The sequence below is a fragment of the Crocuta crocuta genome, unplaced genomic scaffold, assembly GCF_008692635.1.
Source record: "Crocuta crocuta isolate KB4526 unplaced genomic scaffold, BGI_CrCroc_1.0 scaffold41, whole genome shotgun sequence".
NCBI classification, from domain to species: domain Eukaryota; kingdom Metazoa; phylum Chordata; class Mammalia; order Carnivora; family Hyaenidae; genus Crocuta; species Crocuta crocuta.
The window spans coordinates 11,135,455-11,149,993 of NW_027529428.1; the positions used below are offsets into that span (position 1 = coordinate 11,135,455).

The 14,539-nt window shown below is 44.0% G+C and overlaps 1 protein-coding gene across 3 annotated transcripts in view; it reads right to left on the reverse strand.

The window, feature by feature from the left end:
* Window positions 1–12,571: 12,571 nt before the first annotated feature.
* TJP2 (tight junction protein 2) overlaps window positions 12,572–14,539 on the reverse strand; it is a 93,914-nt gene continuing 91,946 nt past the window's right edge. For all 3 annotated transcript variants that reach the window (XM_077759411.1, XM_077759414.1, XM_077759413.1), the window contains 2 exons: window positions 14,438–14,519; window positions 12,572–13,564 (listed from right to left, as the gene is read on the reverse strand). In XM_077759411.1, coding sequence (XP_077615537.1) covers window positions 13,399–13,564; window positions 14,438–14,519 — 248 coding nt within the window. In that variant the 3' untranslated portion in view covers window positions 12,572–13,398. The remainder of the gene's footprint in view (window positions 13,565–14,437; window positions 14,520–14,539) is intronic.

Consider the following 14,539-nt stretch of genomic DNA (forward strand, 5'->3'; position numbering starts at 1 on the left):
TGAGTCAAGAGTGGTCATGTGACCCAAGCCAGTTCAACCAGAGTGAAGTTCGCATCTTTTTCTGGGACATTGAAACAAAGATGCTCTCTAGGTCCTATCCGACTTTAATGAGGAAACACGTAACCCAGGAACTGCTGGCAGCTCTCTTGGGATACTGAGAGAAGAAACAACTCTATGGAATCCGAGAGAGACAGAGAGAGAGAGAGACAGAGACAGAGACAGAGAGAGACAGAGAGAGAGACCAGGTCCTCTGGGACATTACTGAGCCCCTGGAAACCCTGCCTTTTCAGGCATAGGAATCAATCACTTACTTTACTGTTCGATCAGCTTTGCGCCAAGTCTGCAGTTACTAGCAGCTGGGGAAGTGTTCCCATCAGTGTCAGTTCCTTCAGACTTCCTTCTGGCCTGCATCCCCCACCTCACCCCCACACTTACGGTTTTATGAAAAATCAGGGCTTGTAATATCTATTCACGTCAAGAAATGCAGATCTACATAATAATGATTTCTAGTGTCATTCTTGACATCTCTACCTAAATGTCATCTAAGTCAGGTTTTTCCTGACTTACTTCATCTAAAGTAGCCTCCACCCCAGTCACTGTTTATCACATGACCCTTTTAATTTGCATCATACCTAAAAAATAATAATAATAAAAACAAATAAAAATAAATTTAAAAGGGGCGCCTGGGTGGCTTAGTCAGTTAAGTGTCCGACTTTCGCTTAGGTCATGATCTCGCGGTTCGTGAGTTCGAGCCCCGCGTCGGGCTCTGTGCTGACTGCCAGCTCAGAGCCTGGAGCCTGTTTCAGTCTGTGACTCCCTCNGTCATGATCTTACAGTTCGTGGGTTCGAGCCCTGCATCAGGCTCTGTACTCTGTCAGTTAAGCATCAGACTTGGGCTTGGGTCATGATCTTACAGTTCGTGGGTTCGAGCCCTGCATCAGGCTCTGTACTCTGTCAGTTAAGCATCAGACTTGGGCTTGGGTCATGATCTTACAGTTCGTGGGTTCGAGCCCTGCATCAGGCTCTGTACTGACAGCTCAGAGATGGAACCTGCTTCAGATCCTGTGTCTCCATCTCTCTCTCTGCCCCTCTCCCACTCACACTCTGTCTCTCAAAAAAATTAATAAACATTAAAAAATTATAAATAAAAAAAATTTTATCAGTATTTACATGACCCAACTTTTAAAAATTTATTTTTCTGGGGCGCCTGGGTGGCTCAGTTGGTTAAGCATCTGATTTCGTCTCAGGTCATGATCTCACAGTTGGTGAGTTAAAGCCCTGTGTTGGGCTCTGTGCTGACAGCTCAGAGCCTGGAGCCTACTTGGAATTCTCTGTCTCCATCTCTCTTTGCCCCCTCCCCACTTGTGCTATGTTTCTCTCTCTCTCTCTCTCTCAAAACTAAATAAAACATAAAAAATAAAAAGTAAAAATTTATTTTTCAACTTATTCTATGTCACCAAGGTCTAAAATAAAGGAGAGATCATTTGCATCCCTAGACTTTGCAACAGAATTCTTACAAAGCAGGTACTCGATTAAGTGCTTATGAATGAATGACTGAATGTCTGAATATTTCATGTATAAATCTTATTTAATGCAAGTTCCTGTTGCTGAATATTTAGGTTGTTTTCTAAGTCTTCACACATAAAAACAGCTCTGTGAGATTTCATACATTTAGTTTATTATTTCCTTAATATAAACTCTTGAAATGGAACTGTGGACCCAAGCCCAAGGGCTCTGATGCATACGGCTATGTTGTCTTGCAGAAAATCTGTACCAGTTTCTAGTCTAACTACAAAACGCAAGACTCTAAGACTCCACATCCTCCCACAGGTGAAAACCAGTATCTCTTTGTTGTCTTATGTTCATGTCATAATTAGTGGAGCTAACTACTTTTTCATATATTCACTAGTTAGGTGCATTGCTTTTTAAAGAAATTTTATCCTTTGCCCATTTTTCTATTGGGCTTTCAGCTTTCCTTGCTGATATAAATGAATGTTTTTTAAAAGAATAGATTGAAGATATTAACCAACACATTTGTATCTTATCCGTATTCAGGCATCTAGATCTGAGCCTTCAAACATTCACAGAAGTCAGAAAGTCCAGTGCAATTTCTAGTTCTTACCTTGTTGGTGGGCTTCTCTGAGAGGCAAATGACGGCATCCCAGGGTGGTAGAGGCCAAGTGGTGCACTTGATTCTCAAAGACATGGTCTGCGTGGCTACAGCAAAGGGTAGCGGGGGCATCAGTAATCACCAGTCTGACCTGCAGAGGTCTTCAGCATGGCCTACTTGATCACAGTGTCCCCAGAACTGATGCTGATGGGCAGCCTTCGGAATCTTCTTCAGGGGTGCCTAGGGGCTCAGTCCGTTAAGTATTAGACTTTTGATTTCGGCTCAGGTCATGATCTCACGACTGGAGAGATCCAGCCCTACCCAGGCAGGGTTCCAGCCCCCCCTGTCTCTGGCATGCGCAAGTGCGCTTTCTCTCAAAATAAATAAACTAAAAACAAAAAAATATTATTTGATTTATATAAGCCAAAAAGCTTTAGGTTTAGTAAAGAGACGTGAATCATCATAATGGAGAGGCACAGCCCCTCAGTCCGTTACCAGTTGTGAGCAGTTCACACACCCAGAGCCCCTTGAAGGAAGGGGAGGCTGGGCCCTTTGAGGAGAGAACGCGCTACACCACCAGCAATTTTAATCTGCTAGCCTTCCTTCCTCCAAGGGACCTGCGGCTATTTATCAGATGACTATGGATTGGAAAAAGAAGAAATAATCAGACTTTTGGAGGATTGTTGATCATTTGTTTAAATTGAATTATAGATTTGAATTGATTCTAATTTCTTGTGACCCAAAATAACACTGTTGCTCACCAGTCAGAGAGGACTTATGGAGGTCAGATAATCAATGGGATTCAGGTCCATCTCATGGTGGCCTTGGTGGGTCCCTGAACTCCCCTGTAGTTATTTCCTCATTTCAAGAATGCATAATTGGATTCCATCTGTACAGAAACGGACAGAATCCCCAAAGGGGATAACTGTAGCGTTATCTATCTATCCATCCACCCACCCATCTATCCATCCATCCATCCACCCACCCACCCACCTTACTACCACTACTGTTACTATTATTACTATAATTAATAATCAGAAAATATCAACCAAACAAGGCATTATGATAACAACAGTTATCTCCTACTGAGTACTATGTATCAAACACTGGTCTAAGCCCTTTATTCAGGTTTACTCACTTGTTTCTCATGACCGAGATCCCTAGGTCCTAGGAACCTACCTCATTTTGTTCATTTTTGAGGCCATGGTGATGAGGCATTCACTAAGTGCGCGTTACAGAAGAGGAACCATGACTGGTTTGTCCAGTTGTTGATGATTCTTTTAAACAGACCTTCCCCGTAGGCAACAGCTTTGGGCTGCCCTTTCTGGAATTCTCTCCTGTTCTACAGAGCTGACGCATTGCCTGTTGACCCTCTGCCTATTAACTCGATATTCAGCACCTGCCTAAGGTCCGGGACTGTGAAGAAGTCTGTTTGGACAAAGTTCTTCAGGCTGCTTCTCATCATCCTGGTTCTGAAACGTGACTGTTTGCTCTCCAGCCTCATCAGCAACAGCTACAGGTGAGGGATGACCCACCAGCTAGGCAGGCACATTCAGCCCTCTCTCTTGTGTCACTGCAGCTTTATCTCCCACCTACCCCAAAACATGCAGAGAAGGAAGCTCTATTTATCCTAGAAGGCATTTTAACCATTATTTGTTTTTGGTTTTAATATCTTATCTTCACTCTCAAAAAGGATCCTAGTAATTCTGGAATGTTAGCCAGAGCAGTTCAAAGGGTAGTGATAATCAGAATAATGGCATTTGAGACTCTGAAATATTAGACTAAGTGAAAGAAGCCAGACACAAAAGGTCACGTGTTGTAGGATTCCATTTACAGGAAACATCCAGAATAGGCAACCTTATAGACAAGGCAGACTAGTGGTGGCGAGGGGCTGGGGGAGGGGTGCATGGGGACTAAGTGCTTAATGGAAACAGGGTTTCCTTGTGGGGTGATGAAAATGTCGTGTAACCACATAGAGGTGATGTCTGTCCAACACCGCGATATAGTAAGTGCCACTGAATTGTACATTATAAGATGGTTAATGGGTAATTTCATATTATGTGAATTTTACATTAAAAAAAAAATAAGGGCACCTGGGTGGCTCAGTCAGCTGAACGTCCAACTTTGGCTCAGGTCATGATCTAAGGGTTTGTGAGTTCAAGCCCCTGTCAGGTTCTGTGCTGACAGTTCAGAGTCTGGAACCTGGTTCAGATTCTGTGTCTCCCTCTCCCTCTGTGCCTTCTCTCCTCTCTCTCAAAAAATAAACTAAAAGAAAAAAAGAACAAAAGAAAGAAATATAGATAGATTATGGAGTTCCTGAGCCAGTGCACGCTGATAGCACTGGGCTGGGGCCCCTGCCCACAAAGTTACACCCATTGGCTGCCGAGCTCATCTCCAATTAAACAAGCAAATCCAGGACATGACATACCTGGATTTTGTACTTAGAACTTTGAAGTAGATTCTCCATGTGAATTTAAAGGAAGATCATTTCAAATAAAAAATAAAGATGAACTTCTGCATCTAGGTGTTTTTAAGGCTGACGTTTGCTGAGCACCTACTATGTGCCAGACCCTATGCTAAGTAATTATCTGTATTTTAGGATTAGCATGTAATCCTCACCATCCATGCTTCAAGATAGGTGTAATTTTTTTTTTTTTTTTTTTTTTTTGAGAGAGAAAGAGAGCATACGCGCATGCAAGTGAGCTAGGGGCAGAGAGAGAGAATCCCAGGAGGGGCACAGGGAGGAGAGAACTGGGGCTCACCCGATACAGGCTTCTCAAGATCAACCAAAGTGGGGGCTCAAGCTCACCTGATGTGGGACTCGAGCTCACGAACTGTGAGAAACATGACCTGAGCCAAAGTCAGATGTTTAACAATTGGGGCGCCTGGGTGGCTTAGTCGGTTAAGCGTCCGACTTTCGCTTAGGTCATGATCTCGCGGCTCGTGGGTTCAAGCCCCGCGTCGGGCTCTATGCTGACTGCCAGCTCAGAGCCTGGAGCCTGTTTCAGTCTTTGACTCCCTCTCTCTCTGACCCTCCCCTGCTCACGCTGTCTCTCTCTCTCTCTCCTAGAAATAAATAAAAATATTAAAAAAAAAAAACAACAAAGTCAGATGTTTAACATCAGAGCCACTCAGGCACCTGGGGATAGATGCAATTTTTATACTTAGTTTAGAAATGAGGAAGCTGACGCTATACCACAGAGGTTATATAATTAGTCCAAGGTCATTAGGCAGTTTTCAGAAAGAGACTCAAACACAAGTAGTCTGCTCAGGGGCCAACATTACCAGTCACTGTGCTTTGTTAATTCACTGCCTTCAGAGGAGCTCTCCTCCCTAAGCCTTGTCAAAGAGGAAAGGAAGCCAACATACATGGATGGTGGGTTTGGCTAACATTTTTGCAGTACCTACTGTGGGCCAGTCACTTACGTAGATTCTTCATTTCTCACAATCACACTCTATGAGAGGAACCACCCCCATCCCACTTTGTAGATTAGGAAACTGAGGCCCAGGCAACTAACTTACCCTGAGTCACAGGACCAGTGAATAACTGCAACCAGATCTCTGAACTGAGGATGGGGATGATGGGCTCGACCTCAGGCTCTCAGGCTCCCTCTCCCGGGACCCTTTTCCTCTCTTAGCTCAATCATTTGTGCAGCAAATAACAATGTGATGGGTAGAGAGAAGGCACCACCTCCTCTTCCCATTCCACAGAACGAGTATTCCTAACCTTCCAGGAGACCCCTTTTTAGCTGTTAGTCCAAAAGCAGAAGACTGCAGAACTGGCTTCCTTTTCCCTCTGTCACATGCATATCTATTAGTACTGACTAATTTATGAAATGTTAATTAATCTAGGCCTGAAGAGGAATACAGGTAGAGAGACAAGTCTACCAGCTGGGCCTAAAACTATTCCCCTGTTTTGTACTAGACAACATTCCATTTCTGTAGGGAATTTTTTCAGATTGCATTTCCCCAGACCAGGTCCACAAATATGAGCTCTGCAGTCAACTTGCTAACAAACTCAGGAATCCCATTGGGTCCTTATTCAGCAGAACTCCAAGCTAATTTTCTAAACCATACAAATATATCTGCCACCCTTCTCCAAATCTCTGTTAATTGTTCCAACTCACTCCAGCTGTAGCAGCCACAGAGCCCAGGATTTGAAGAGATATATTCATTAGTTCCCTTTAGAGCCAGTTGAAGCTTCTGGCCCATTTGTCAAGTGAGTTGCAAACGATCCCAGGGAGCGGCAGAGTTCCTTCATTTTGTTCAGAATGCTGGCTCCCTTTGCAGCTGTGTGTGTGCTGCACACCGCATGGGGGCGGGGGTAGCAGGGATGCAGGGAAGAAGCAAGCGAGGGTTTCAAACTCCATGCACTCAGCCATCATGACGGCCATATTAGTAAGTGAGGCTGGGCGGCTGCTGTCTCTTTACAGCTCTAGTCTGCACTTGTCACGCAGAGATGGGAACCCAGAGCTGCCAAATCTACAGATCTACCATTCTGTAAAGAAAAGCCCCCCCATCTGGACTTGTGTGTAAAATCTGCTGATCTTTAAATTTAAGAAAATGTTACTGCCCTGTGCAGGCCAAACAAGTTTGTGAACTAGGTGAGTTCTGTGGATTCTAGCCATCTGCAGGTCTATATCTAAAGTGCTTTTTTTTAAAGTGTAAAATTGAAAACCATCCAACATGATCAACAAACTTTTCAAGACATCCTATAGAAGGGGCCTCTAGATGGAAAAACAGGAAGACTGGACTGAGAAAACTTTGTCTTGAATCCAGACTCTATATGTGATTTAATAGCAGAAGGAGTCTGAGCAAGTTATACAATTAAGTTATGGATTACTTATAAAATTGGCATAGCCATTCCAGCCATTCTCACTACGCAGAGCTGTCGCAAAGAGCAAATCTATCAATTCAGGAAATTCTTACACAAATAATTTACAGTGTAAATTCCTGAAAGCCAGAGAATGGATCATATTCAGTACGTAGTGCCTGTGTTTATCTGCACACAGACACACTCAATAAATATATATAATTGAGCTTGCCCAAATTCCTGCTAGAATCCAAATTCAGGGAATTAATCTTTTTAATGATCTACAAAATAGTTGGTGCGACTATTAAGCATAATTCATATAGTGACTAATTAGTATTGAAACTATTTATCAAAGTTCCCAGACTTGGTGAAATTACATATTAGTGTGTAAACTTTTGTCTGGTAAAGGGACAAATAATTTTTGCCTGGTGGAAAAGATATCTACAAAAGTTATCATTTACTCTTCTGTAGGTTATTAACCAGGGTTGTATTTAACTCAGAATTCTTACTGTAATATTCCTTAATTAATTACTTATATGTACCTAGTTCCTCAAATGCTCTTTAAACCAGTATGAACACCTTACTGGTACCTTCATTAAATAATGTACTGAATCAAATCTTCGACATGTATTCATTTTATATTTGCATGGGAATCATAATTTCATCCTTTTAAAAATTATACTTTAGTGTGTCTTTCCTAGCCAAAGTGAATTCTAAGCAGTTTTTCTTGACTTGTTTTACTAAATGTACTTCAGTTTATACCAGTGGTATCAGAGTTGGGAGTTTAAACTGTGCCTAATGTCAGCAAATCATTAGGTCATCGATGTGCTTTTGTGGAAGACAGACATTATATTTCAAACTCTCTCTCCCTCATTCATTCATTCCATTTTTCCAACAAACATTTCTAGAATACATGCAGGGCACTGAAGAGGATACAAAGATGAGTAAGTCATACACATACTCCCTTTGAAGATTAGAGGTGAGTGAGAAGCATATGTGTACACTGACAATTAGAATATCAGAGAATACAGTTAAGGGGCTGTGGGAGATTCCTGAAGGAAGTGGTGTTAAATTCGACTGGAGACATCAGAGAAGACCTGACAGAGAATGTGACATATTAGTTGAACCTCAAGGATGAGTAGGATTTTGAAAGATGGTAAAGAAAAGGAAAGGGTATTCTTAGCTCAAGGAACAGCAGAGAATTCAAGAAATGTATTGGCCAATTGTCATCAACCCTTTAATGCTTCTCTGACCCAATTCCAATAGGTGTGAGGTGGAGGTGGGGAGAAATTCCCCACACACAACACCAAGCAATTCTCAAACACCATTTGGGTGTCAGAGGATTCAACTCAGTTCTGACACTGCCTACCTGCAACATCATCAGATTCCACAGGTTAAGGACTCAGTGCTACAGGACGGCCCCCACCCACTTCTGAAGCCAGTCGCAAGCCCCAGGTTGTTCCCTGTGCTTCTGACCGACTGGCTACAGATTAGAGGTTCCAACCACTTCCTCCTCCCAGAACTCAGAGTAACACTCACCTATGTTACCAGTTTATGAAAGGATATGATAAAGGATGCAAATCAACAGTCAGATACACAGAGCAGGGTACTGGGTAAGTTTGTGGAGCTTCCATGCCCTCTCCTGAGTGCCCTCTCCCTGCATCCAATTGGGAAGCTCTCTGAACCGAGTCCTCCTGGGTTTTTATGGGGGTTTCAATGCATAGTCATGATGGACTAAGTCATTGCCCATTGGCTGGTTCAACTTAAGGGGTGAGGGGGTGGACACTGATGGTTCCAACGCTCTAATCACACAGTTGGTTTTCCTGGCAACCAGCCCCCATCCATGGGTAGGGACCAAAAGTCACCTTCATTGATACAACAAAAGATGCCTTTATCACTCTTGACACTTAGGAAATTCCAAGGCTTTGGGGAGCTGTGAGCCAGGAACTGTGGACAAAGATAAACATGAGAAATATACTTTGGTTATCTGAATGACCAAATATTTATTTCCTACAAATCACCGTATCACAGTTGGGAACAAGTCCTTCTATGAAATTGAAACATACATGGGCTTCACAGGAGAAAGTTATGGAGTAAAGGATCTGCGTAACAAAAGTGCTCCAAAATACAGTGGTTTAAAACAACACCTATTTCAGGGCTCCTGAGTGGCTCAGTTGGTTAAGCGTGTGACTTTGGCTCAGGTCATGATCTCACGGTTCATGGGCTCAAGTCCCACATTGGGCTCCATGCTGACAGCTGAGAGCCTGCAGTCTGCTTCTGATTCTGTGTCTCCCTCTCTCTCTGCTCCTTCCCCACTCAGATTCTGTCTCTCTGCCTCTCCCAAAAATAAATATTTTTTAAAAATTAAAATAAAACCACAACACCTGTTTATTATTTCTCCTATATCTGCTGATATAGGCTGGACTCAGCTAGAATGTCTCTGCCCCATAGCTCTCTCACCCTGCTGAGAGAACAGCAGCTAGCCAGAGGAGTTTCCTCTCATAGGATAGCAGAGGTGCAAGAGACAAAGACACATGGTCAATCCGAAGCCAAGACATGGGAAAATATATTCCAAGCCTTCAATGGAAGTAACTATGAAGTCATAAGGCAAAGCACATAAACAGAGAAAGAGCATGAAGAATCAGAACCAATGATGCAGTCCACCACGGGTTCAGACAGTAGAAAACCTTGAACGCTATGATAAAGAATTGAACTTTGGTGCCAAGAGACTAGCTCTTACTTGTTCTCGCCACAAAAAAGAAATTACATAACATGATAGAGGTGTTAGCTAACACCAAGGCGGTAATCAGAGTCCGATATATATCAAACACCACGTTGCATACCGTAAACTTACACAACGTTGTATGTCAATTGTATCTCAATAAAAAGTAAAATAAGTAAACTTTGTTGTAGGCAAGGGGAAGCCATCACTTTTTTTAAGTAGCAGGGGACATTCCTGGATCTATGTTAGAAAGGTGATTCTGCCTGTTTAGCTGGATGGAGGATTAGGGTTTACAACCATCTGAACTAGGATAGGGCAACAGTGGGACAAATTAAAAATAGTTAAGTAGAACAAAGTAGGTCATCAAGAGCAAGAAATACAAGACACCACTCATGTTTCTAAATCGGTATGGGGAAACCACTGCGAGTGACAATACTACTAGCTACTTTCATTGAGCATTTATTTTGTGCCAACTACTACCGCAGACATTTTATGCACACCATCCCATTTCAGTGCCACAATAAAAGAACTAAGACATGGTGTTACCGTTTTCTATCCTTATTTTACACATGAAAAGAATGAGGCTTAAACAGTCGAGTAACCTGCTCAAGGTTATATGCTAATAACTGAACAAAACTGAGACTGAAGCAAAATTCCTTTGATTCCAGACCCCGAGCTTATAACCTCAAGGGCTGCCTCCGCAGGGGATCTCTACCTACCGTGCAGATTTTGCAGGTACTAATTCTATGTGCCAATTCCTTAAAATAAATATAGACACACATCCCGTTGGGCCTGTTTCTCTAGGGAACCCTAACACAGGTACGTAGGCTCGCCCCTGCCCACTCCCCCAGGGACGAGGCTCTAGTTCCTCTAATGTCTCCCCCAGCCCGTCCTAAAACATCAGACAGGAAACATCTCTCATCTTGAAAACCTCAGTAGAGTCAAGGCCCACTCACCGTCCTGAAACACGCGGGCCGGTTTCCCTCACCCTCGCGCCTCGCTGCGCTGGGCGCCCCACCCTTTCAGCAGCGTCTCCTCGCGCCTTTGCTGGAGGGCGAGGGGTGAGGCTGCGCAGTGCACAGGCGCGCGCACGCACAGGCGCACGCACGCACGCACACGCACGGATGCATGCGCCTACCGGCGGACGCATGCGCCTACCGGAGGGCGCATGGGCGGGCGCGCGAAGCAGCCCTCAAAAATCTGAGACCTGCTGCTGAGCAAGGAGCCCAGCTCTCTCATGGCTTGAGTGGAAAAATTCGGAGGCACGTGTTTTACGCCGTTGGACGGCGTTTCTCCGTGGGATTAAGCTCCGGTCGCCCATCGCGGAGCTACGTTGTACTTCGCGGAGAGTTCGCGTCAACCCTGGTGCTGAAGGGGCTACCCGAATTAAGACTTCCCTCCAAGCCCCTTCCCCGCCGTTTCTGCTGCCCGCGAAGCCAGATCGTAGTTGACGGCGCCGGGAAGCCCCGGGGGCAGATGCGGAGTCGGAAGCGCTTTTCTGACCGGCAGCGACTGAGCGCGCTGCGTCGTGAGGCAGGGCCCCTTGAACGACGCCGGAGGCCGGGCACCTGCGGAGGGTCAGGGGTCAGGGTAAGTGCCGGGTTTTATTCTACACCTTCGCGGGAGGTTTGCGTTCTGCTGCGTGAATCTACCTTGTGTTTTAACCCCCCTTCGCCCCCCGGTCTTGGAGTACAGCGGATTTTCCAGAACGATGGATGTTGGGGGGAGGGTGCTCTGTGCCGGTCCTGTCGCTAGTTGGGAGGCCTTTGGCCCTAGATGCCCTAGAATGGATGTCTGGATTCGTTCAAGCCCCAGAGGAGGGTTTGCAGTTCGCGGGCGCCCTTCTCCAGAATTGTTACCGAACGGCGCTTGGAATTGTTACTGGCTTGCATGAAAGAACAGGGCAAGAAACAGACTTCGGGGGCGCCTGATTGGCCCAGTCGATGGGATGTGCGACTCTTGATCTCGGGGTTCTGAGTTCCAGCCCCATCTAGGGCGTAGAGGGTACTTTACTATCTTTTAAAAAGGGGGTGGGGGGGAGAAACCACTCCCAAGTCATCCTTGCAAGCAAGCGGCCATGGCTGTGGGACACAACTGTGAAACTTCGCAGAAGAAAAAGAATGGTAGAGTAGGCAGAAAATTCTACAACATTTTTTCTCCACCTGCTCATGGATCTCGAGTCAAGTCAGGCACCAGTCATCCCGTGCGCTACACTGGCCTCTGGAAAGCCGAGGAGCCCGGTGTGTGTATCTATGCCACCCTCACTAATGGCTTTGTCTTTCAAATTCTGATATTCCCCTCTCTTCTCTGCGCATTTGCTTAGCACCCATTTCTTTTCTAAATTATAATCCACATGTATTGTAGGCAGCCTTAAGTCCTTCCCAGAACAAAAATATTCCTGAAAAAAGGGGTGAGGCAGGCTCTGGTGGTCCATGGGGCAGACTAAGGGACAGGCTGGAGAACAGAGGTCCTGCTCATCTGCACCAATTAATGTACCACAGAAAAGTGCTAAAGCCAGGTGGCAGCCCAGCTCCTGCTGAAATGCCTCCTCTCTCCTCCCTGGCTTTGCAAAAAAAAGCTCTTTCAGGTAGTTAAAGGACACAAGCAAACTAAATCATTATATAACCAGTTTAACTTTTTCTGACCACAAAAGGTGACTTTATTTACAAAATAGAGAGATTTGAGCCAGTGTCTTCAGGATTGCTCAAAAATTTAAGGAACTGCACTAGCTTATGAACTACAGCACCCAGATTCCATTGGAACCTTTTATAATATGAATTGCCATAAAGGTGTTTAGCTTTGAGTTAGAAATTTAGTTCCCATTTTCATGTTTAGCAGTGAGTGTGTTCTCATTTTGTGACCCCTAATTGAAATAAAAGTTGCCAGTAAAAATAGGAACTAGTGTAGAAATCTACCACAAAGCAAATTACTGATTGCAATAGCCTCCTTTTTATTAAATTATAAAACTGTTGTCAATACATACACTTTTGGAAGTGTGGTTTTTCCAAGTATCTGCTTTTGTGGAGCACATGGTTTTAAACAAACAAAAAATCTCTATACCAATTTCTTGGTCTTCAAACTATTTAGCACTGGTAGCCAAACTACCAGGTATTGCTACTATATATACAGTCGGAATTTATGGATAATATTACAAAGACAAATGCCTTGAAAAGATGACACAGTGCAGAGAAAACCATAGCTATTAAGCTGGTATGAAACTGTAGTCAATGTTTTAGTCCATTACGGCTTTGCATAAAGCTTCAAAGGAAGAAAATTTAAGACACTTCTCATCAAAGGCACTTAGAAATGTAATAAAATATTTCTTTGAATTTAGTTTGAGTCTGAAAATATTTTAATTCCTTTTTCACATTCCGTCTCTCATTGAAACAGTCCTTGAAGGCAGCTATTAATGAGGGAAAATAGTGATCACTTCTTAATATGCATGTTAAAAATAATGCATACGAATTAATACAGGTTTTGGTCCACTGAAGCAGGTAACAGTATCAGACCCTAATGTTGCTCTGAATTCTGAGCAAAAAGCCATAAACTCCCCAGACCCAGTTCCACAAACAGAGCCCTCAGTTCTTAGTTTGCATTGGCTGTCCCCAGTGCTCCCCACGAGGAAAGGGGAGCTCAGGTCCCGCATCTGTCTCCACAGTGCATTTTCACTGGGAAGAACCATCCCACGGCTCAGTGGGAACACTGCTCTGAGGTGCTGGCAACAGGGAGACCCAAGAGTCCATTCGCAGGCGTCTATAATTCTGTGTCCCGGTACTGGGAAGGCTGGCCATAATAGCCGCGCTTTGAGTGTTCCGACAGCTGCTGGCGATATTCTTCCTCCTCCATGTCACTGCCATAACTGCCCCTGGGATCCTGGTAGAGTCTGGAAGGACCTTTCTGGGGCTCAGGTGGCCTGAAACTAACAAAGTGAGAGTGTTAAATGCATCACAAAGCTCAGCCAGGGCCTCTGCCCGTGGAAGTGTGGCCCTGAATGCAAGACAGGTGGCAAACTTGGACCCCAAAGCCACACTGTACTGATAAACCAGGGCCACTTTTGGCTCCCCCCGCTTAAGGTACATGGTGGGGGAGTAATCAATTAAGGCCTAATGGGCAGTGAGTGAGGAAGCCAAACTACTAAGTCCCCTTTGTTGCCGGGGCCACCTAGTTGGTACCATGTTCAATTGTGGAAGAAATTTGGCTCTAGTTTTCTAATGATGTAAAACCAGACTCTAGTTTCCAGTCAGAATGGCCACAAGAAAATGTGAGACTTTTTTTTCTATTCTCGGAAGCAGGAAACAATCCAGTATAAAGCCTCTACAGGAAGACACTGTCATAATTCGTAATGCTTATGTAGCATTTTAAATAGAAAGCATCTTACCAACAGTGGTCAACTGATTGTCACCTTCCCTTCAGACCACAGTTCAGCATAAGTGGCCTGACTTTTAAGAGCTAAAATATATTAGTGACAAAACAATTAGTGTCTAAGCCCCAGGAATTCCACTCATGTGTTACCCTAATACAGTTTAATATATCTGTGTTGGAGTGTGTTAAAGGGGACTAATTTGAAATGTCAGTGATTATATTTTGTCAGTTTTAGTATAGAAGCAAAATTTCTATGAAATTTTGATTCTATAATGTTTACAATTAAACTTGACTGAGTAAGTAAGGTAAATAGTTCACCAGAGGAGGGGAAAAAAACTCCTTATTACATTGAAATGTAGAAATTCTTTCTTAGGAGTCAAAGTCCTAGACAAGACCCCTTTTTAGACCTATACTGCTGAGCAGCCCTTACCTTGTATGCTGGGACAGACCAGGGTCTGGCTTGTGTGTTTTAATTGGAACTGCATAGATATCAGGATGCTTCTGAGCAATTTAAATTTGTGTGAATTGGGGG